At 38.2% G+C, this 26151-nt stretch overlaps 1 protein-coding gene across 1 annotated transcript in view; it reads right to left on the bottom strand.

The window, feature by feature from the left end:
• yap1 (Yes1 associated transcriptional regulator) overlaps nt 1-26151 on the bottom strand; it is a 39408-nt gene that overhangs the window by 8870 nt on the left and 4387 nt on the right. The window contains exons 3-5 of the mRNA XM_028465057.1: nt 12688-12806; nt 11949-12062; nt 514-674 (exon numbers count right to left, since the gene is read on the bottom strand). Of these exons, the coding sequence (XP_028320858.1) occupies nt 514-674; nt 11949-12062; nt 12688-12806 (394 nt within the window). The remainder of the gene's footprint in view (nt 1-513; nt 675-11948; nt 12063-12687; nt 12807-26151) is intronic.

Raw genomic sequence — 26151 nt, forward strand, 5'->3', positions numbered from 1 at the left:
AAATAATGTTAAATGTCTCAACGTTACACCAACGCCTTGTTTACAATAATCTGTTTTACACAACCAAAGGAACACGTTTTCTCAATTGATTTCCTAATAATATCCTTTACTTTGGAATGAAATAAAAGAGCCGCTGATCCAATAATTGGAAACATATGCCCCTCAAATCGTGACGGATGAAACGCTCTGGTCGAGTAAGATGGTAAACACAATCATCCGTACACTCGGGGAGTTATGACACAGCCTTGAGTAAACTATTGGCCTGCGTTGCACCACAGTGCATGCGTGGGTTTGCTCTGTGACACATCACTGGTAGGAAGTTGTAAAAAATTACCACCAGTGACTCAAAGGGTGGCGCCGTAATAAAGAGTGATCAAAGGCACTGGAGATGCACCGACTTAGTATCTGTGAATAATAATGAGTCATATTTAAAGTATCTGTGTTAGAATATGAAACCACTCGCTGACCAATCAGAAGCTTAGACACAGGACGATGCCGAATGTGATTTCTGACCTGAGGCCTCTGCCGTAGCAGCTCCTGGGGCTTCATTCTCAGCCGATCCTTCTCCAGTTGAGGCAGTCTCATCTGGTTGTTGCCCCCCATCACTCCACTGTGGGGGGGCAGCTGGCCCTGTTTCCCTGGTGCACTTTGGGTGATTCTCTGCTGGTTCAAGGCTGAAAAAAAATCCCCAAAATTTACATTTTAATACAGTATAATATTTAGCATGCATATTGTGCAAAAACAAAAAGAAAACATAGGGATGCTGCACAATAATTATCAAAAAACAACAACATATCCCTGCTTAGGATTTTCTTTGCAGTTTTTATTGAGACAGTTTTTATTGAGAGTATGGAAAACGTTTTAAAGTTTTAAATAGTGGATACATTTTAAAGCCTGTGTCAAACTCAAGGCTCGGGGGCCAAATCTGGGCCTTTAAAGATCCCAATTTGGCCCGCAAGAGAGAGTAAGAATTACAGTGAAAACAACGACTCGTTGTGTAAATCACCCACTGATTCATTGTAGATATCTCAGTAGCAACAAATACACAAAGTCAATGTACGCACACTTATATCACATGGCAGTTTTTTTTTTTTTTCAAATTGTTGTAAGAACTCTCAATTTTTCCAAAATCCAACAGTTCTCCTCAAATTATTCCTCAAAATGTCCTCAAATTAAATAAAAATTGGTCACAAAATCAAGGAAATTTAAGATTGTGCAGGAACTGATATTTGGATATTGTATGTGCCTTACATACTATAAATATACTATAAATATTATTAACAGCCACTGCACAGACTGTCATGAAAAGATGTAGAGGAGTCATTCATCAGTACAGTTTGCATCAAACAGGTCAAATATGCCTTAATGGCTTAGTAGTTTATAATTTGCACATTTAGTAATTCAACTTTGACAAGAATAGCCAATTTTTATCTTGTTATAATAGTAAAAATAATAATAGTAAAAGTAATTTTTATATGCTTATAATTATGCACTTTAGTAATTAAACCTTGACAACGACAGACGTTTTTTAATCTAGTTTGTCAAAATAAAGTGTAGTAAATGTAATTTTTAAGCATTTTCAATTCATAATGCATGTTTTTTTTTTTACATTTTACTTTTTTCATTCATAATTTGCACATTTAGTAATTCAACTTTGACAACGACATACCATTTTTACCTAGTTTGTGAAAATAAAAAGTAATAAAACGTCAATGCAATTTTTTTTAACATTTTTTAAAAATATAATTTGCACATTTAGTACTTTAACGTTGATGAAAATAGAACTTTTTTTAAAATCTAGTTTGTGAAAATAAAAAGTGTAGTAAACGTCATTTTCATGCACTTGTAATTAGTTAATGTAATGTTTTGTTCAACACTGAGAGTTGTTGTGTGATAAGAGTAAATTGCACTGTCCTTTTCTCTGCCAATGTATTTTTAGAAATAAAAAAAGACAACAACAAAAAAATATGGGTAAAATGTAATTTAAAAAAAGGAGGAAAATTTTGTGGAAAAAATTAAGTCCAAATTATTATATTTAGCAAAAATGCACCAATATGGAAAAATCTATAACGCTTCGAAGACCAAAAATTAACCTAAAAATTTTAATGATAATTTTAGAAATTGACACTATTACTGTAAAAATATCTCCAAAATGCATGTAAAAAAATACAGTATGCTTTGTGGGGTTGATACCATAACTTTACCTTTTCACTTTTTCCAGCTAACCCTGACGTTTATTGAGGAAGAACAGGAGGATTAGGAAGTCTTTAGACATAAGGTCTTTTGAAATTGGGCTTTTTTTTCATCCATGAAAACCTAAAAACAAACAAAACACGTGAGGCCGACAGCAGTGTACTTTAATTCCTAACTCTAAAAGAAACGAGTCCTTTTAAAAGCTTGACGGGGCTTAGCGCTCCATAAAGAGAATGACAACTTGAGCCTGTACAGGTTGAACTCGTAAAAAAGAGGATCCAGTGCAGCAGGTTTGTGTGGGACCAGGGAAGTTAGTCTATGCATGAGTTTTTCACCTTGTCTTTGAAACAATCGCTGTTCCTGTAAGACCTGATCCCCTCCCACTCACTGACTAACACAGGCTTTGTTACGTTTGTACATTGCATCAGTCGTGACTTATCCTTTCATTGTGTGTTTTGTTTTCTTGCAAACAAATCACTGATTATCCCCTATGACTGACAGCCTCTCTGCTTTTAACCTATCCTATTATCCTCAAATATTACTAAACACTTTACCCTCAGGGTCAATCTAACCCCAGAGATATTTGCCTCCAGAAAATGATTATCAGAAAATTGTTGACCAAGTTTTTGTATCAGGCACTTTATTTATTTTTTGAATACATAAATAACCCCTTGATAATGAAACCTTGACCTTTTCTCTAGTGCCACCATCAGGACAAACTTTTAAATTAGAATTAATTTATATTAATAGTTTTCATCTAAACCTTCTTAAATTTACTGATAAAAATATCAATATTGGTTGTGGTCCCAAGCATCTTTGACGCTGGTGGCAAGCGTCTGTATTCAATGAGCACAAGCGTCCAACTACGTAAGTGTATCTTGAAAATATTTCATCCAAATCTGTTCCAGTTTGGAGTTTTACACAGTTAAAACAGCTTGGGGTCAAATTGACCCCAGAGGAACACTAATGAAAAAATTTGATCATGATAATTTTATGCTTAATCCATTGTGGCTGATGAAAATAGGAAACGTCATCAAATATGAAGAAAAAAAAGTAATCTATTATTTTTTTTTAATGATGATAATTGACCTCAAGGATAATAGGAGGGTTCGAGTTAATATCATATCAGAGGAAATATGCATTGACTTGTAATACATATGTTTGCTATTATGAAAGTTTGTGCAGTTTAAGGCATTGTTTATATGACAACGTTTTGCTTCTGTGTCCGTTTTTGCTTCCAAAAAAGTTCTGCATTCGTCCGGCAACGTTTTCAAGAAGATTTCTGTTTACATGAGACTGCGGGAAGCTTAAAAAACAATGTAGTAAACATGCCAGGCTAATAGATGGTGGTGTGATTTTGCAATGAACCAAAATAAGCAAACACAAGTAAGAGTGTTTTAAACTGAATTTCTCCAACAAATTGTTATTTTCTTCATCGTCACTTAAATCAGTGGAGATGTTGCTAGACTCCTACTTTGAGCTAAATGACCAAACCTGAAGTCGGGCTTAATTTCTATCTTTTTAACATGAACTCTGGTTGGACTCGGGTCGGACGCTGCACAGTGAAGGTGATGCATTTCAATAAGTGCGAGGTGACGCACAAATGTTTACTGAGGATGTGAATGGAGGCTGTCCTCTGGTACATGAATAAATGATCTTATAAAATGTATAAATGACTCATTCTTGACTCGTTGTGTTGATGTGTGTGTCACACATGTAGAGAGCAGGTTGCTGAGCTGTGTGTGTTACAGCAGTAAACCACTACGTAGCATCCGTAGCATTACATGAAGCTGCTTGTCATGTTTACAGTTTAATGCAGAATGAGTGGTTATGAACTAAAGCTGATTTATCAAAGAAACTCGCCTACAAACACAGATGTGAATAGTGTCGGCAGCAATGGGTTCAGGATTAAAGAGAGATCGCTTTATTCCGGTTTGGGCCGTATTCTGACAGCTACGGGCCGGGCCGGGCCGGGTCTAACTTTCTCGGATTAAATCTATCCTCGAGTGTGCATGTTTGTGACACAGAAAGTGTCCTTTCTCTGTTTAGACGGGTAGCGTTTTCAAAAACGTACACTCCGGAGCCCGATTTTAAAAAGTTCAGTTTTCAAGCACCAAAACGCCATTGCCGTGTAAATGGATGGACAGTATGTAACTAAACTTTTGTGTTTTCACTCGAAAATGTTCTCATGTAAACGGGGCCTTAGAACCTTGAAAAATAAAAGTAGGTCACATTTCATCAAGGAAAAGTGTGTGTCTGAGGAGGGGGTGGGACAGTAAATGCTGGGGTGTCCTGCTGTTTGCTCATGTGCTCAGACCGTCAAAGGAAAACAAAGCGGTGATAGCAAGACACTTTTCAGGCCCGTCTCTCTCTCTCTCTCTCTCTCTCTCGCTCTCTCTCAGCTGTCCCAGTCGCCTCGGCACCTTTCTCATCAACCATTCAATCACTGTCTGTTTACACTAAAGCAAGAGCTGAATGAAGCACGACCAAAGAGCCCCGCCTTCCATCGACCAAACCCCCCCCACCCTGCAGCAAAAGCACACAAAGATACAGAGATTGGTGGATCCTCCTCCTCCTCCTACTCATCTCTCTCTCCCACACACAAGCTTTAAATCCATGGGAGTGTGCTGCATGTCTCCGCTTCTTATCTTTGCTAGATACTGAGGCCTTTGTGGCTGACTGTGGCTGCTTCATGCCGCCATCCGGGCACCATTAATGTCCTCATGACAGGGTTTCTAGAGGAAGTAGCTCTAGACTTTTAGAGGAATCAGATCACGGCTTTTAATTCAGTGCAGACAACCTTGGCTTTGTTAACACATAATACTACAAAAGAGTGATACAAAATGTACAACGTTTAGTTTTGAAGGCTCAAAAGTTGCACCATCAGGGTCGCCAAATGTCTGCAGCAGCCCCATTAGAGACAAGGCCTGCCTTTATAGACTAAACAAGCAAATATTACTCACGGCTACTGTAGAAAATATTTACAAATAAAGACTCAAACTGGAACATAGAGAGAAAAAAAAACAGATTCACTGTAGGAACATTTAAATTGAGAAAAGTTGAACTTTTTTACATTAAAAATTATTGCAATCATGTGATATAAGCACCGGAAAAACTGTGAGCCCCTATGAATATTATTGAGTATCATTTATACAATGATTCATGTTTTCTTCGTCATTTTTACTTTCTCCTTCGGGCAGAATTTGGCCCCATGGGCCATGAGTTTGGAACATGTGCATTAGATAGTATGAAAAGATTAAGTATGCAAGAAATAACCGGATGTATACCAAATCTGGAAATTTTTCAAGTATGCACGGTGGGCACACTCGTCATACTCAACAGTCCCATGATGCATTGGGAGCGGAATGTAAAATGGTCCTGGGACCGGCTTCAAGCATCACTTCTTGCATTCCATTCGTTTTTTAATGCTTTTATAAATAGGGCTCTTGTTTTGAAGATAACCGGAAGTTTCGTCAGTAGCACATTGGCGGACAAGATCTGAATGAAATGTGTATACACGAGTTTTTTGGATGAAATGACCACATCCGTCACCGCATCCGTCTATGGGACTCCACATTCCATAATGCAATGCGCAAAACATTTCCAAAACATTTATTAACATTTTTGTAAATAGGGCTCTTGTTTTGAAGTTAACCTGAAGTTTAATCAGTAGCACAATGGAGGAAAATCTTAGAAATGTTGGAATGAAATGTGCATGTATACCTGAGTTTAACAGATCAAATGAGCACATGTTTATATTCTACTTGGTCACTTTCTGACTTAAAATATTGTCAGAACTTTCAAAGGTGGAGAATCAACATAAATATTTTGCCTCAGTGTGATTCAAGTTTTGGTTGTTGTAGGTTCCAAATGCATCTTGGGAAACTTGGTAGTATACATCAGTGGGAACGCTAATCATCCTGATCATACTTATAGTATTATATAGTAGACGGTATATACTTGTAGTGTATAGTGCAGAGTGTGTACTAGTGTGTGATTTTTGAGGAGCGGCTTCTATCAGCAGCACATAGAGGTGGAGATTGTTGGAGAACCCAGCGTAGATAAGGAACTAGTTAAAGCTTTCTGCCTTTTGTCTTCTTCACGCACTCCCACAGAGCAACCAGCCAGCCACGTCGGATCTTATCACACACACACGCACACACACACACACACACACACACACACACACACACACACACACACACACACACACACACACACACACACACACACACACACACACACACAGCGCAGTAGATAGATTACAACACACCATCACCTGGGCCAGGCAGAGGTTAGGGTGTGCCAGCTGTAGGAAGTTCTCCGTGTGACCGGGGATACCGCACAGTTGTGGGCTGAGTAAATATTTGTCGGCTGTCACTTTAACAAGCTTTTCTTTCATTTTTAAGAGCTTCTCTGGAAGACGGGGTGTTGTTAAGATGAGTGGGAGGAGGACACTTTGGAAGTGCCACAAATGGACTTGTAACACCTTGTAAGAGCCAGTGGGTGTCGATCAAGAGTATATTTAACCTACCATTCAACTTCCTGGGCCAATAATTTAATTAAGATTTCATCTGTTTTGGATCGGGCCCATAGATGCATTCACTGCCACGTAGTACTCAAATGAGCATCTAGAACACAAATCGGCCCGCAGGGGAAAGTAAAAATGCCTGAGAAAACAGTATAAATGACCAAATTATATAGTTGTTGCTATCTCAGTAGGGTTTCAAAAGGGCATTAAATATCTGGCAAATTTCAGGAATTTTGGGAATATTTTAAAAGATTTAAAATTTTTGTGGGAATTATTTATTGAAATTAAGCAGAAATTGGGAGTAACTTTAAATCACTGTATCATATCCAAACATACAAATTGGCATCTATGCAAAATTTAAAAAAACAAAAAACATTTCAAAAAATGTATTTGGATGTAGAACTTTACACCTATTCAGGTGGAGTTTCATTAAATTTGCCACAGATTCAATGAAAATCTTGCTGAATCCTCAAATTATTTAACAAGATTTCCCCAAATTAAATAAATAGTCACTACCTGTCACCTATGGCTTGGATATTGTTGGTGCCCTTAATACTACATAAATTTTTAGCATTTATACATGAAAATGCAAAGTAACACAAAAGTTGAAATGTTTAAACTTATCCGTATTTGGCCTCTGAACTAAAATGAGTTTGACACCCCTGATGTAGAAGATTTAAGAAGAGGGAACATGCACACTCTACACACAGATTTTAACCCTATGCACTGCTCCACAAGTGTCCAAGCATGTTATAGTTTTATATGAATACTACATTAACCTAAAACATAATAATGCATAATTAAGGCCTCCGATTTTCCGGTCTCTCAAAGAACGAACAGAAAATAAAAGAAAATGACGTTCTGAAATGGAAAAATCACGTATTGAAAAAGAAACTGAAGCCATGGCCACTACTGCATTCTCACTCTAACGTGTAAAATTTTGTCACGGCTTTGAAAAAAAAAAAACATAAACAAGGCGTGTTAGACAAATACAAAGAGGATCTGCTTTTTTAAACACTGAAAGATGTCTGTTGTGTGTGTTACACACTGCCCTTTGAGGGGGCTTAATTAGAAAACAATGGCAACGGTTACATGATGTTTGGAATTAATCCTTCAGAATTAAATAATTCGGAATTAAACTAGTCTGCTTTGTGTTTACATGGAAACAGTAATTTACGTTTGGTTTACGCTGAAAACACGTTTAATTGCCTGTATTCAATGCCGCTTTAGGTCTGGGTGTTGGGAAGGGTTCTGATTGTACAGGCGGGTGAATGTCACGTTTATTGGGAAAATCACAACAAACCATTTTCTTTTCTGCTAAAAGATAGGAGACTATATAATTAGAAATATTTTCACTTTTATTTTAATTGTAGTTTTGAAGCAGCAGCTGAACAATAACATACTGTTTCACTTTCGTCAGCTGAGCAGGAGAAGAAGATAGAAGACATACTTTGGTCAATCAAAGCCAGCGGTTAATGCAACGGCCGCTCTATCTCCATCTACAGCATGTTAAGTGGAAGGAAAACTTTTGGATGACCCACACGACATTAGTGAAACTATGTGTCCTGGTGCAGGGCTTCATGTCCCCCGATGAAGCCTGTTTCTTTTACCGATGTTCGTGTCCGTAAATGTCCTCATGTTTATGCTTCCGTCCATCCAATCTTCATTTTATCCATATCTTCTAAGGCTCTTATGGCGTGTTTCCATTGTCGGTATCGGCTCTACACGGCTCCGCACTCCTCGCTTTCGCAACCCGATACTGTTTTGCAAGAGCGTTTCCATTGAGCACCAGCCTGACATGCAAAACTGCCAGACTGCACACTTTTTTTGCTGCCATCCTCACAAGATTGCAACAAAAATCAATGGTGGCCAAATGCTTCCTCTCTGTGCGTGAGTTGATGACTCCACGCGGTAATGATTCTCAGACCCAATCAGTGTCTGCTTTGAGTCTACGTCATATTATCAGACTAGAGCTGCTTTTTTTGGAACCTCAATGAAGGAGGTACTAAAAAAAGCAGCAACAGGTACCATGGAGGAGGTACTTTTTGCCAGTGGAAACGCACAAAAAGAGAGTAGAGCAGAGTCGATACAGCCAGTGGAAACGTGCCATTATTAAATAAATAGTCTCAGCTCGAGTCCGGGGCTTACTTTGGTGGCCATCTTGGATTATGTCGTCACATAAACGTCATCGCGACAGGACGAGAATGCGCAGAATGACCGAAAAGTAGAATGAATTATACAAGATTGAGGAATTTTTCCATTCGGACTTAAAATCGGAATAAACCAACTTAGTTCGGATTTATGTTTGATTCGGAATGGCCATTTTCATTCTAAATTAGGTGTTTACAAGATCAGTTTAATCTTTTTAAAGAGGATTTAATTTGTATTTTGAATTAAAGGGGAATTAAAGCTCTCGTGTAAACGTAGCCATATAAATATTGCAAGAAATCACGGTAAAAATTAAGTTAAAACACTTCTATGCATTCGTCTCCGGGATTCCACATTCCACAATGCAATGCATGAAAGCATAAACGTCATCGCGACAGGACGAGAATGCGCAGAATGACCGAAAAGTAGAATGAATTATACAAGATTGAGGAATTTTTCCATTCGGACTTAAAATCGGAATAAACCAACTTAGTTCGGATTTATGTTTGATTCAGAATGGCCATTTTCATTCTAAATTAGGTGTTTACAAGATCAGTTTAATCTTTTTGAAGAGGATTTAATTTGTATTTTGAATTAAAGCTCTCGTGTAAACGTAGCCATTGTATCCATGCTAACCAGGCCTTATTTAAACAGCCACTCATGGCTCGTCCATCGTTCGCCACCTTTTGGGAGGATGCATGCTTATCCCATCGGCGTTTTCCCCTGTTTCTCTTTCTTCCCCTTCCGCCTCGGCTCCCTCTCCCTCCCGCCTCTATCCCTCTCCCCTCCGCCCCTCTTACATTGGAGTTCTTTGACTGAAAAGGTCTGGAACAGATTAAGAGTTGGACCACAGAATAAAGAGGCCTGGCTCGGATTCAAGTCTGTCTGGAGCAGCGGCAGAATGAGGCCGAGCCTGCAGTTCGCAGGGCCTCACACGGGGAAAAGGCAGTGGGTAACAGTCCTCAGTTAAGTTTTTTTTTTTACTGAACACTCAAAATAGACTTGGATATCAAAGTAACCGCATCGTGCGTTACTGCTACACAACAGCAAATAGAAAATGAAGTGACACCATTTAGCATAAAAGGCTGAAGTTTGTGGCAACTTATCAATCATTTCTATATTTTTATGGAGTTATTCATCAACCATTTTCATTTAAAATGTGAAAACAGCCCCGAGTGAAAGTTTCTGTGGATCAAAACAATTTTTTTTTTCATTAATGGCACATAATGAGTTAACAGCCTCCGTGTCCGTCTCTCCCTCTCGTGCTTTTCAGGGGCCCAGCAGCAGCAGCAGCCTTGTGTGTTCAAGACTTATAAATCTTCAAAGAGCTCTGCCGGTCAGAGTCTCCATCTCTTCCCAGCAGCCCTGGCTCCCCTTACAAACATGTTTTTAAACTTTCCTCACTGTTCCAGAGCAATGACATACACATGCGCTTGGAGAACTGTGCTTACTATGACCAACAAGCGGAGAAGAAATGAACGCTAACGTTAAAATAGCTCACAATGCGAGGCTGCATTTGATTCACACTTGTTGCTTTTGTGAATTCGGGTAGAGGGAGTGAAGGGGGGGCACTGCTGCTGCAATGAAAGGATGGCACCTGAAGCATAAATGAGTCAGACTGACGTGAGCAGCAGCTTTTCGTTTTGTGGAAATCTCGCTTTGGCCCACAAGGGGATTAGCTCGTTCCCATGGGCCACAGAGACATCTCAGCTCATGTACAAGATTCTAGATTCTGTCACTAATTATTCACCAACAACCACGGCCACCTCACACTGAAAGCTAACTGTCAAACTCTAGCCTGGCCTCAGGGGGAAGAGGGGGGGATTAATGGCCAACTCAGCTGTTGCGCTAACACGTAGGTTAGATGGCTGACAAAAGGTTAGATGTGAATTTTGTGGGATTGGGGGGAGTGAAAAACGTTGGTTTCTAGCGCAATGTGTCCAAAAACAATATAAGCAAGTCAATTAGAAATTTAATGTGGTTTAAATGTTTAAAAAGGATGATTTAAAGCTTCTAGAGCAGGGATGTCGAAATCATTTTACTTCAGGGGCCAAATACAGACTGGTTTGATCTCAAAGCTGGCCACAGACTTTTGGCACAGAAAACGAGTTATTTTAACTATAATGTGGCCTCATTTGCACTTCCACGTGTAAATTATGAATAAATTATGTAAGGCACTGACAATATGCAAGCAATAAATGACAGATATCAGTACCTGCAAGATCTTCACTTCAACTTCATTGATTATTTGACCAATTTTTTATCTAATTGGGGAAATTTTGTGCAATAATTTAAGGAAAAGGGTTAAATTTTGAAAAAAAATTAAGAGTTTAATTGAATTTGTGCATTTGGAGGGACTGAGATATCTACACCTGAATTAGTTGGAAATTTAGACAATGATTTGTGATTTCTCTGTCATTTTTATTTTCTCCTGCGGGCCAAATTGGATGCTCTAAAGGGCCGGATTTTGGCCCCGGGGCCTTGAGTTTGACATATGTGTTCTAAAGATTATAATATTTATCAGATAAAGACAGTGTAGGCCTAATGGAGCAATATAAATATTGCAAGAAATCACGGTAAAAATTAAGTTAAAACACTTCTATGCAATCGTCTCCGGGAATCCACATCCCACAATGCAATGCGTGAAAGCAATTTCAACCTTTTACTCCTTGTTTTCAAGCAAATGACCTTTGATTTATTGATCAATGAGGCCTAAACTATGTCTATCTGATCAGCACCTTTAAATACAGACATTAACAATTGTTATACGCTTCAATCTATACTGTATACTGTATATACCAAATCTGGACAAATATTGTAAGATTTAATCATAAAAAGTTGACATTTACGGGAGTTTTTTGTTTCAAATAAATGAATAAAAGTGCAAATTATAGGATTCTGAAAACATGAAAAAGAGGTATTTACATTGTAAAACATGTCTCTTTGTACTTAAAAAATTAGATCCTATCAACACTTTGTTGTTTTTCAATTGACAAATAACATGTCAAAAACTGTTTAACTTTTTAAGTCTCGGATTCCATTTTTCACGCTGTTAGTTTACATGTTTCAAACCCACCGTAGCGCGGCTCAAGCCGTGGGTCCAGCCAGGAAGTGGTCTTGTTCTTGTGGTTAATGTAGTAAATTTCTCCCTCTGATGTAATGGCTTGTTCCCAGCCCTCTGGAAGTGCCCCTAATATAAAGGATCAAAGGCAAAAAAAAAATCAAATACAGAATGAACCGTTCCGTGATTCATTCTTTGCTGGCAGGAGAAACAAAAAAAGTTAAAATTTTACTCTGCTTTTTGTGATTGAACATCAAATTTAGCACACCACCAGGAGAAATCCCATGGAAGCACAAGTAGAAAATAAATCTAACACGTATTCTGAATATCAGGTTTGTTAAAAGGGAGTAAAAAAAACTTTGTCCTATTATTTATTGGTGTAGAAAAAGTCAATGATTCGTCAATGAAAACAAACAAACCAGTTTGTCCCCATTGACAACATTATTTTTTTTATCTCCTTTTTGCTCTAGATACTTCATCAGTGAACTCTGTGAGTCACCAATCTCCCAGAACATGTCAGACAGGACCTGTAAACTTCTGCCTGTGTTCTTACCTCACCTAGGGCTAATTCCAGCTACGCGGACAGAGTTAAAGTGCGCCAAGTAGCAACAAGTAAGGACTAGAAAGCACCAGTGCAAAGAAAAAAGTTAAAGAAAACAAAAAAATCCTGCAAATTACATGTAAGCCTGAGCAGGAAAAATCATTGTGTTGAAGCTGAGATTATCGAATGAAAAGTTTGAAAAGTATAACGCACCATTGGTTGGGTTCATGAGGTTCTGCTGCTGGACTGGCACGGTGCTGGCAGGGGCTGCCTGGTTCATCTGGAGCAGGGCCTTACGAGGATCCTGCCAAGTGGTGGTTTGTTCGATGTGGCTGTGAGAAGACGAGTAAACAAAAGACAGAAATGAACAAAACAAAAATGAGCTATATGACTTGCTAGTTAACTGTACATCAAAGTTGGAAAAATTAGCCTTTAGCTTGATGAGCACAGACAATAACTGTGTAATATCACATCAGAACAAAATGGTATAACTCAGAGTTTTTCAACCTTGGGGTCACGACCCCACATGGAAGTAAAATGGGGTTTCCTAAAATTTCCAGGAATAAAAGAAAATTCTTATTATTTTTTTTTGATTGCTTATTTTTAATTTTATTTATTTTTAAAATTTTATTATATATTTTTAAAATGTTATTGTATTTTTGTATTTATTCTTATGTATCTATTTTGCACTATAAAAAACAAGGCATAACATCACAGAAATAGATATACAAGTGCAGGAAGAGACAGAAAGTTTAAAGAGCTTAAATAACTATTATGAATAATAATATCATATTAATGAAATACAATGCAGAATAAAAAATATCTGAGCTGGCGTACCTTGTTACTTGTGCACTAATACTTACTACTTTGTATTTATAACAAAGTATAACAAATATGATCAAAAAACTCATTTTAGAGAAGTCTCTATTTAAGAACTTAGAATCAGAATCTATTGTAGAAGCATAAGTTAAACACTTTTGAAAAATGAAACTTGACAGTTTGATAAACATACCACTTATTTTTGATATTGGTACTTGAATTACAGTTAGTTACCATTTACTTGTTCTCGCAAGTTTAAAAAAATGAAATAAATTGTATTTCATACCATTTTTTATTTGTAAAGGTGAAATTTGTAATTTGTATTGATATCGCAACATATCGTATTGTTTAGTATCGGGATATATCGCATTGTGACATGCAAATCGTGAATCGTATCAATGCACACCCCTAACGATATCTAAACGTGACATTTTACAAAGAGGGGAAAATAATGACAAATCATTATTTAAAGTGTCTGGCTGATAAATTAGATGATTTTGCATTGAAAAAAGAAAGAAAGAAAAAAACGCAGCCATTTGAATTAAAAATGAGGTAAAAAAAAAAAAGAAATCAAAACAGATAACAACTCATAATAAATCAAGTCAGACTAAAAACGTCTGTGATTGCTTTCAAAACTACTATTGTAACGTCAAACAATGTCGCTCCATCTATTTTCCAGCTCATCTTTGCAGGGACGAGAAGGGAGGGTTTGGAGGGTAGGGAGGAGTGCAGGCACATTGTGTTGCATTCAGCGAAGGCATTGATAATTAGTGCTTTGTTGGTACTTGTTGCTTGATTAAGATGGAAAGCTAATACAGGAAGCCCTCCTCTCCTGAGCAGGACCCTCTCTATTGAGGGAGGGTCAGTCCCAGGGCTCAACGCAGGGGGTCCCTTTTTTTTTTCCTAAAAGCGGCTCGGACACTGCAGAGTGTTGGGGGGCTTTAACAATCTGGCGCCACATTTACAAAGCTTTCACCTCCTCGACAAAGGCGCAGACTGAGCTACGACCTAAAACCCCACTATTCACTTGTTCTTTTTTGTTGTTGTGTTTTTAGTTTTTTTTGTTTTTAGATCTAAGTGGCCGCGTCATCTCTTAACAACCAGGCAGCAACAGACGGATGCCACAACTCTTACACTTCTCCTGCAGAACTGACTGAATTAAAACAAAACCTTTCATTTGCTAAAAGTCAAGCCAAGGAGACACTTTTTTTCTCTCTCTTTCTCTTTCTCCACGCCTTGCCTTTAATTTGATCCCAAAGTGGTTACAGATTTTGTAACAGCTTGTTGAAGCGAAACATTTTGGCGTTTCTCTCCCCTCGGCCTATGCCAGTAATCCCAGCCTGCCTGTCTGCACTATCCCAGGCCAGAGAGGGCCTGACTCAGCACTCCCTCCCCCCTGACACAATACAGCCCATTTTGAAGCCCCCTCTTGTTTATGCTTTAGTGATCAAAGGAGCTGCCAAATCCCCCCCACCAAACCCTGCCCTCTCCTATCCTCTCGTTGCCCCTCCACCCGGACACCCAGCCCTCACACACACACACACACACACACAACAAACACCACAAACCAAGCAAAATAGCTTGAGTTGCACAGACTGCAGAGAGCTCTTGAGAAAGAGAGGTCACAGGGAGCAGGAGAGACAACCATAGAAAAAGGGAATGGGATGGGGGGGAGTTAAAGAGTTTAAAAGGAAATCTACAAATGCAACCCCTGAATTTCATTGGCTGAGTGAGTTGCTGTGGTTGGGTTACAGTCAGAACTGGCATCCCCTTCCCCTCCTTCCTATACCCTGAAAACTGGCTGTGTTTGAAATGGCATACTAACGTAGTACTCATACTAAGTCTGAGGTCAAAATTAGTATGTAGTGCGTTCACAACATTTCAATCCATCTGTCTACGGGATTCCACATCCCACAATGCAATGCGTGAAACATTTCTGAAAAATATTATTAAGAGAGCGGCTGTGTTTGTAATCTACTCATACTGTTTGATGTCAAAATTAGTATGTCGTGTGTTCACATTATACATATAGTTTGGAAAGATTGCGTACGCGAGAAATACCTGGATATATAAGATATTGGAACTTTTTAGAAGTATGCACGGTGGGCAAACTCATCATATTCAACCACCCCATGATGCATTGCGAGCGAAACGTAAAATTGACATGACACCGGCTTCAAGCTAAAAATCATACATCCCCTTTTCAAAACAAAAGCATCTCTTATTGTCTTCCATTCATTTTTTGAAGGCTTTTGTATATAAGGCTTTTGTTTGTAAGTTAACCAGACGTTTTGTCAGTAACACAATGGCAGGTCTGAAAAAATCCTCCAAAATGTTGGAATTAAATGTGTTTCTGCGAGTTTTATGGATCAAAGTTTCAGAACTTTCAAAGGTGGCAAATCAACAGAGATATTAAGCACCAGTGTGCTTCCGGTTTTTGTCATTGTAGTTAGAAATGCATCTTGGGAAGTATACTTCAGTGGGGGCGGTGATTGTCAGTCATCATCCTAATCATATTCATAGTATATAGTAGACAGTATACTCACTGAGTTTGTAGTGCATAGTACGGAGTGCGTCATTTTGAACACAGCCAATGACATTTATTATAAAAGATGGGGGGAGGACCATTTGTGAGATATGGAAAGAGATGGTTTATTGAAAATGAGAGCAAACCTGGACCAAACAGACATAAACCTGATTCAAGAACTTCCAAATCCACACCTCACTGTATTAAAACTTCAAGTGTGGGAACAGAAAAATCAAATGGTCAATGAGTTACCAAGAGCCAGTAATCCATCAACTGCCTTTAAAAACTAAAAGATAATCCATTCACTTGACCTGGCCCAGCCCCCATATATGGACAGCTATCACGCAGACTTCCTGTTAGGCTAAACATAAAGCAAAACAATGTCATAGCAACTGTTGGGCCGGCTGGAGGCCACCAGTTGCTGTTAGGAATTGCTGATGATCTGCAACCTCTACACACAGTCACAACTGCTCGGTGTTGTCTTTACATGTCCTCTGACACTGCGTCAAACTCAGCCAAGCCACCACTACGCCCTGCCCCCCCCTCCGTGCATGGCATGGCAGGGGAGGAAAACAGTTGTGGGACTTTTCTCATTCACACACATACGTTTGACAACAAACTTTTTACTGTCAAATTATAGGCTTGAACTTGACCTAAAAGTCGAAACAAAACAATGGCGGGTGTTGAGGATTTGGTTTTTCTTGGAAATACCCGATTTTGGCAAAAATCGGGGTGAAGTCGTATCACTAGGAACACGATAAATGGACCACAACCAAAAACATTACGTATTTGAGTGTTTTTTCAAAATTCTGGTGTTTCCATCACCAGTTTTTATTGCACTATTTAGATTTTGCGTATTTCCAAGGGTAATGCAAAAGCAGCTAAAGCTATCAAAATGTTAGTTATCATCCCCAGCAGCTTTAAGCATTACAATTACTTACTGAATTCATTAATACCAACTGTTGCTTGGGTGCTTTTGGGAAAATTTATATTTCAACCATGTGGTTATTGTTCTGTTGCAGCTTTTATTCCAAGTATAAAGCAAATGTGAAAAGATACAATATCTGGTTTTGTTGTTGTTTCACATCATGTCCTGGAAGTAATTTGTCTAACAGCAAAGGCAAACTGGTTTTTAGTTGAATAAGATTCATAAGCCAATATCGTCAGTAATGATGTGCATTCCTATGCATAAGCGCAGAAATGTCAACCACCGGATTTGACTACTTCCTATAATTGGTCTTTCCAGGATCAACTGCACCCAAAGGAAAGCACTGCAGTGGCCTTGCACACTTGATTGATTTTTGCACAAGCTATCATCATCATGGCTGCCTGTGGCTTTGCAAACCTAGAATACCTCTCCTTACTTCTCAGACTATAACGACCCCATTTATATGGTATCTTACTGTGAGGAAAAAAGAAAGACTGACCTTCACTTGATTTTACTAATGCTGCTGCAAACTCTCTTTGGATTCAGTGAGTGTCTAACTGACATGGCATGGTATATTAGTATGAAAAACATTTAGATAATTTGAGGGTAAAGGCAAGCTCTGGCATCTGCTCAGGATGGAAAGTCTAATGTTTTTCTCCAGAACCTTGATTCACATGCTTGTGTAAAACAGGGGAGTGGTGATGTTATAAGAAGGGCAGCATTACAAAACACTCCCATAGCTGAGTTGTCAAATGTTAAAAAATGGGATACTCAGGACACGGGAGCTCCACCCAGTGAGAGTCTGAATGAGGATAGATCATAGAGAGGGAAACTACGCACTGAGGGAGGCCAGTTGTAATCAAGCCTGTGAGAGATGGGGATGAGCACCTCCGCTGTGGTTGGCTAGGGATGCCTGGCTGCTTCTCTATCAGCAGGACATCATCAAGAGAGATTATTAGGGCAACCCTCGTGACCCCATTGTGGCCTTAAGTTACCCTTTGAAGAGCAGTTTGCAAAACTCATGCAACAAGTTCACATCATAGGTAAACTAAAGTATGGCCCAATCTTACGTCCAGAGAAAGAACATCTATTTTCCAAACTTGATTCATAGAATAATGGTTGTATTTAAAGATTAAAGTAGTAATTTGATGCGTAAACCTAACAGAGCGTGTTAATTCAATGTCTTCCGCATCTTTTCAGATGCTCCGTCCACTTCTCAATGCCCAAAATCTGTATGGATCCGTTGGAAGACCTCGGTGACAATGAAAAGCATTGATGTTTGAAACAGAGGTGTTACATCAAGACTTTGGTAAACACTAGCTTGACTTTCTCACAGTCAGGTTTGTGTGCTGAGCTGACAAGCCTCAGTGGAACAGGAAGGTTCTTGTCTGTGTGTGGTCAATAAACCAAAAGTTTGTCAAACACAAAGTGGCTCCAAATGAGGGCTTTGCCCTAGCTAATAGTCCCGCTAGTCTTCCCAGCACCATTTGTGACTGGCTTTGGTTTCACACAACTTGGTGTAAAATCCATTAGGACTATTTATCACTAGAAAAGAGAAAACAGTTGGGACTGCTACTACTGGTACTTACTGGTCAGAGACTAATATTAATGAATCAAAACTCCATACAGAGTTCAAGTCAGGCAAATAAATACTAGTAATCAATCAATGGGAATAAAACAATGACTTTAAATGCTACTATAGATGTGCCAAATGTCAGAAGAGTGTCACTATCATAAATAATCACCTGGTAAAACCTGTTTTAACACCAGTAGTTGGTTTGATAATAATAGGGAACGTTCAAACTAAATAAAATGTTGGATAAACCTACCGGTAAGTAACAATCTGTGGTCGCAGAATTAATGATGTATTTATATAATGAAAACCCATTTTTAAGCCATATCTTGATGTATTTCTAATTAGTTTAAGAATAATTGGCAGAGTGTCTCCATTCAAAACCAATTTCTAAATGATGGTAAAAAAAAAAGTGACAAGACAAAAAACTAATGGAAAAATCTTGAGTGGGTTATGACTAGGGTTAGGCATTTGATTGATACTGTACGAATCCAATCTTGGCCATCATTGTGTTGATGTTGAACAAGTCCCTTAGCCCTAACTGCTTGGATAAAAGCGTCCACTAAATGAAATTGTAATCTTGTCCATTGGGATTTTGTCATGGATTTGGTAAATCCAACCCAAGTAAAACCATTTGGCCACATCATTCTGCCATGTTGTCAAGTTGAATATTGGAATAGCAGCGATATCCCTTAACTTCGTCAAGTCCGAACATCAAGTCAATGTTCAGAACAAAGTGAAACTGCTGTTGAAAACTTTTAGCTGAAAACTAAAAAGCTCATAAAAAAGAAAACATTCTCCTTAGAGTAATAAACAATTACTGTCAAGATATAAGTGGCCACATTTAGTTGTGGGAACCTGGTTGATGTAAACATTAGGGGATCAGATTGAGGAAAAACAGAGGGGTCCATCAACACGCAGCTCTACCTGCCCCTTCAGCCAGACAAAAGCTTCTCCCCCCAAAGCTTTGGCCTGCTTAACGCTGACTTCCCACGAACTAAAAGCTCTTTCAAAGCTGCATTTAATAAGTGCCCGGAAACAGTGATTACCCCTCCTAGTTCTCCGGTGTGTCTAAATTAGAAACCTTCATTAGTTTATGACCCAGCCCTGGAGAGCGACCCTGCCCCCCCCTCCACTAGTCCCAGCACTGAGCAAGGTGACCCAACCTCTGTGCCCCCGCTGTCATAAATCAAAGGCCACAGCAAACTGCTTGAAGAAAGAGGAGGAAAGGTCAATAGACTCTGTTGACATTCAGCCACTCTTTGTTTTTATGTAACAGCCAAAACAACAAAAGTTTCTCGTTTTTTTTCCAGAACTGCCTGAAGTTGAGTTCAGTTTTTTATTGGAACTGCAGCTACCGATGATTGGCATTAAGAGCAACCTATTAGTTTTATCTAATAATTAAAAAATTATCGCCTTGGATTAGGGGTTCCTTAACTGGTCTGCTTTCAGGACCCCCCAGAATAACAAAGGTGTGTCTAAAATTAAATAGAATTCACTAACTTTGGCCAATCTGATAGTCAATAGTTTCCAGTTGTGCTGCTTACTCACTAAATTGATTAATGAAAACCAACATTAAACTACATAACAAAAAATACAGCTCGTAAAATTACCTATTTTTCAAACGAGCTTTTCTGTCAGTGAAAAAGTAAAATAAAAAAAAACTCCTTTAAAAATAAAAGCACAGGATTTCGATCCACAACCCATTTTTTGGCCCTGACCCATGAGCGGAGAACCTCTGCATTACAAGATAAATGCAATTAATGTAATATTTATAGTAATAATATAATTTATAGTGCCTTTTCAACAATTTGGAATTAACATCCGATAAAAAAAGAAAAAAAAAAAAAAACTTTATTGTGTACCCACAATAACCCACATTTTAAGTCAGGGCCATGTGTGTAAAACTCTCAACACAACGTCTACTGCAAATATGAGCACCTGGCAGCCCTTAGATATAATATTGTGCAGCCCCCAACATAAAAAAATGACTCCAAAAAACACACAAAATAAAATAAGCGTACCAAAAAGGACAACAAAAATATACTAAACACACACAAACGTACTCCAAAATTTTTTTTTACAAAATTACATAAAATTGCACAAATGGACAACAAAAATAGACATTCTTTTTCCAAAAACACACATGATGACAAAAAAATATACACAAAATTAGAACAAAGATACACAAATTAACTTTAAAAACACACAAAATGATAACAAAAATACACATGACTTCAAAAACACAAAAATGATAACAAAAGACGAACACAAATACACCCAAAAATAACATAAAAATACAAAGAATTACAACAATTATAAACAAAATGACTTTCCAAGACGCACACAAATGCACAAAACAAAAGCAAACATACACAAAAATACAAAATTTACATGAAATTGGGCAAATTGACAAAAACAAACAAAATCACGAAAAAAATATACACAAATAAAAAGAAACACAAAATGACAACAAAAATACACAAATTAACTTTGAAAACAGAAAATGCTAACCAAAATACATTAACATAATCCCAAATGACTTCAAAAACACAAAAAACGACAACAATGATAAACAAAATAAGTTCCCAAAACACACAAAACAAACACAAGAATACATAAAATGAGCAAGAAAATACAAAAAATTACATCATAAATACACAAAAAACAACAACAAAAACCCTTTGATCTTTCCTCTATTAATGCTCAGACTGGACTGTAAAAAAAAGTCTCTGCTCAGCTCTCTCCCCGCCATCTTTAAACTTCATATTTGTCTATTTTGGGAAGGCTCACATGAGTCCCAACAGGCCACTAATCTGAATAAAGATCACTGTTTCACAGATGGGACAAAGGCAGAGCCAGAGTTTCTCTTCTTGACATCTCCACATGGCAGCCATTTAACTCCACTGACACAATAAAGGCACCATCACACAGGGGCCGCAACTCCTTTTCACACTGGGGCCGGGAGTCGCCCTTTTTAAAAAACGGGAGTGGCCTTCCAATGAGCTCCACCACACAGAAATCAACCATCAATAACTGTATATATAAGTTCTACAGGGGAACTGGTAAACAAGGCAGCAGATTAAAAGCACTTTCACCATAACTTGATGTATGTGTAAGGACAACAGCGGTCACTAGAGTGAAACGTGAGCTTCCCACTCTCTGCTCTGCTCCCCCACCCCCCATCAGACCATCCTACACACACAAACTTCTGCTCTGCTTCACTCCCTCCGCTACAGCCCCTGTTTATAAATAGGGGAGTGTCTTTTCCAGCAGCTCTTGCCCAGGCAGCCTTTATTCCAGATCAGATATCTGCACTTTGATGTGAAGCTCTTGGAAGACGTCTCCTTGTGTTTCTCTCACTCTGACACAAACACTCGGCATTAAACTGGTTGTGTAACCGGATGGAGTTCAACAATGGTTGGGTCAAATCCTGAAGATTAAAGCAGATTAGTTATGTATAAAGTGACACGCTGTGATTTTGTTCAAACTTTGTACAAACCAAACAGGGGGACACTTTCATTTTCCCCCCAAGTGTGTGTCACACCTTACTCATGACGAGCTACGTTGGGATATCTTTTCAATTTCATATAGACGTGTGCATGGAGTCTAAATGACGAGTAATGTTCCTAAAATGTTTTGAACTAAGGTTTGTGGTCAGGCTGTAGGCTAAGCTGTTAGCTTTGTTATTACTGTTAGTAGCTATGATACCAGCTAGCTGCTAAGTAAACAAAACACCACTTCATCCTGGGATAATCCAACAGAGGATAATTTGTACGCCTTTTAAGCATTTGACTTAATTTATTTTCACGATTACATGCATTTTTAGCTCAACTGCACACGGACAGCAAGCTAGCAGTAGCTTAAAGCTAGCCGATAGCAACATCGCTGTTTAAAGTTGCGATTGGACCGCCCCCTGCAAACGCAAGTTGTGATGTTTACGTGAAAACTGTGAAGTTGAAAAGTGATGTCTGAAACAGTCCAGAAACAGTTCCCAAATTTTTGTTTTGATAAAACCAAAAACTTATTTTGAAGCTGCAGGTGAAGATAAATAACATTTTTATTCTGTACTTGTTACTAATGTCAAAAACACGGCCCAAGTATACATTTCCGTTGTTTTTACGGATTGTTTTTGTTGTGGCTTTCCACGGTGTCATATCACGAGGAATACCTTACAAAGATGGCGTCAAGCTATTCGCTCCCTTTTTTTGGAGTCTCACACTTCGCCACCATCTTCAAGTTTTTTTTTTTTTACAGGATCCCCATATCTCACAATGCAATGTGTGACTTGTTCTGAAGTTCAAGTCACAAGTTGATGTATAAGGCCTACACAATGTCTTTATCTGATATAAAAAAAATATTTCAAGCAATTTTCAAAGTTGGAATTAAAGCTGCAGTATGTAGAATCGTGAGACTTGTATAGAATCAACCTCGCTCCCCCTTCCCATCTCTGTTTCAAATTCACCAGAATCCTTGTGAACCCCCACAACTGTGGAGCTCTTGGTGACTTTTTTCTCAATAGCGACTAGAGACAAATGTAAGGACTTCATCTTGTGTTATTGGAGAGTTTTCTAATGTTTTAGAGACTCTGGAATTAATGCACGTATCAATCTGTAATTACTGCCCTCTAAAGCAATGCTGCCGTGAGCCCCTCCCCCGGCACAAAGCAGACCCATACCACTCCACATCCAGACTGCAAAGGAATTGCGTCTGTTCTCTCCACCTTGGATCAGCTTCTCTTAGGGTTATAAGCGATTTATCCTGTCTGTTATCACTCTCCTTCTGAAACTAATAAGTGGTGAGGATTCCTCGCAGTCACGGACGTCTGCTTTGAGTCTATGAGGAATTCATGCTGGAATGACCGACTTTGTACTTTTACTGCAGATAGCAGATGAACGTGTATCGACTTTAGCCAATAGTAACACCCAAAACAGCTCATAGAGCGCTCTGTTTGTAAAAGGATCTCTGATTGGCTAAAAAGTCATGCTACATTCCTGGATTTCTAAAGCTCAAACACAGAGCCAAGAGAAGGAGTAGAGGTCCAGAGTCTTCTCAGAACATTTTGAATTACAATATGCTGAAAGGTTATTTTGGACTTTAAACTAGATGAAGCAAAAAATACAAAACGTACATACTGCAGCTTTAATCGTTACAAACTGGACTTCCTGGTGTGATTATGCACAAAAAGTCTTACAAAATGTCTTTATTTTATTGTCAGTTTGTATCTCATACAATACTTGTCTTTACTATTCTTAAACGTTGTGTTCTACTTAATGCCAAAATTATAAATTATCCAAACTCTAACTGAAGCAAATACACAGAATGGACATTGTCTGTTACAATGTAAACTAAATGTTCTTTCAGATTCTAAAAGTGGAAAATAATGTGACAAATAGTTTAATGTAAAACAATTTTCTTTAAAACCTAGATGGAATCTACAAATACCTCAAAAACTGTTGTACCGAAAGTGTTCACTGAAACTTTAAAGTGTTTACTGGTTCGACTTTAGTGGAGCTTTTTTAGAAAATGAAGCAGATGTTCTCCAGATGTGTGACCTTAAAACATCTGGTAAAGAGAGGTCTTCTTTTCTTTTTCTTTTTTTTTTAAAGTAAATTTAAAACATGTTTGCTCAGTAAGTAAACAATGCAACATTTTTGCCTTTACTGGACAAATATAGTGAAGTTTTGATTTTAAATTTGTCTCTTGACTTGTGTTGAAAACTTTCACAATGAACGGATTACGAAGTCATCACTTCGATTAAACATTTACCTAAACACAGTATTATCATCAACAGAAAATGCACTTTAAAAAAGCCATAAATAAGTAACAAATCAACCGAAAATGTGCCTGACACTAGCTTTAAACTGTACTCTTTCTGCTAACGTGGTGAGTATCTGTGCTACTCAGCAGATGAGTTTAGCAGAAGTCCTCCTTCGCTGTCTGGGGCAGCCACACTACAGCATTGTTTTCAAATGAAACCCGAGACCAAGAACCACCAACATACAGCAACAGTCCCTAAAAAGACTTCTGTTGTTTGCTGAAACAAACCTCTGAATTGAATAACGTCCCACGTAATAAGTGCATATGTAGTATCTCTTTATCTGCACATATTACATCCCATTATGCAGAGTGGGAGATGTGAGAGCCATTGTCAACATAAGGTACAGACAGACGGCATAGAAATCTGATCTGGACACCACGAGACTGACAACTTTTCAAGTCAACCAAACACTGAAAAAAGATGACATAACATCCTACATATTAAAACAAGAAGACAATCATCATCATCCCCTGCCAGATTGGTTTTCATTATAACTCACAACCTTTACTTAAATGTCCTAAATCTAACTTAGATGTATACATAAGAAAATATTATCACATCAGAAAATAAAATACTAACTATCTTGAAGAGACCTCGAACAAATTAAAAAAATCGGAACAAGGGCAACAACTCCAGAAAAAATAATTGTGCGCTTCTCATTTTCGAACTCCATCAAGGTATTGATACCCTGAAGCCACACACCGAATTTTGTTGTCTGATCTTAAACGATTTCTGAGAAAAGCTGTCCCCTTTGAAGATACCTCGAACAGAGTAAAAAAAATGGAACAAGGTCTATAACTCCGGAAAAAAAATTTGCGCGCTTCTCATTTTCGAACTTCATCAAGGCATTGATACCCTGAAGACACACACTGAATTTTGTTATCCTATCTTAAATGGTTTCAGAGAAAAGCTGTCCCCTTTAACTCGGACAGACGGACGGACGGAGCTCAAACCTATATCCCCCTTCCACATTTTGTGGAGGGGGATAATAACTCCTAAAGAGTTATTTGATGTTGCAAAATGATTGCATACTTTTTGATGAACGTAAATTTTGAGCAACTGTAGGAACTCCGATTTTTTGTGATCGCAAAAAATAGATAAAGAAAAACGTTTTTCTCTCTCTCTCTCTCTATTTAAATTTGGGCCCCAACATGACACGGCAATGACTCACATGCATGTTTTAGGAAAATATCACACATTTACATGCTATTTTTCAATGCAAAAACAAATGATTGACACCTATGTTCTAGACGTTCAAACTCATTTTATTTCAGGGATCAAATATGGACAAGTTTGGGCTTAAGTGGGCCACGAATTTTAGGTGGGAAAAAGAGCAAATTCAACATTAATGTTCCCTGGTTTGCACTTCCACATATAAATGATTAAGTATGTAAATATCAGTCCCTGCACAATCTTTACTTATGGTAAATTTCCCTGATTTGGTGAATTTAGGAAAATGTTTGGGAATACTTTGAGGAAAATTTGCTAGATTTTGGAAAAATTGAATATCAACAATTTTAGATTAAAAATTACTGCAGTCATGTGATATAAGAACTGGAAAACTTTTACGAAATGTTTCATGTTTTACTATAATTTTTACTTTCTCGAATGGGCTGGATTTGATGCTGTAAAGGGCCAGATTTGGCACCCGGGCCATGAGTTTGACACATGGTCTAGAAAGTGTTACAAATGGATAAATATGTCCAATCCCGCCCATAATCCCTTTTAAAATCTGAGGGTGATTCGCCAGGTGGAGGTAATTAAAGGTTTAAAAAAAATATAGCTTTGGGATCATGTCACACATTTCAATGGCATTTTTCCCATGAAACGATTGGCTGAAAGTTTATTTAATGGTGTGGCTATTGTCGCCCTAGCAACGTAAGCTTGAGTGATTTCAGCGTAACTTTCCTGTTGACGTAAATTCTCTGAAACATATAAAATGATAAATGAATAGCAGGAGTTGACTCTATTGGCTCTATTTAGCATGTTTTGTATGATTTCAGGAAGTT

Source organism: Gouania willdenowi, chromosome 13 (genome assembly GCF_900634775.1).
Source record: "Gouania willdenowi chromosome 13, fGouWil2.1, whole genome shotgun sequence".
Lineage (NCBI taxonomy): Eukaryota > Metazoa > Chordata > Actinopteri > Blenniiformes > Gobiesocidae > Gouania > Gouania willdenowi.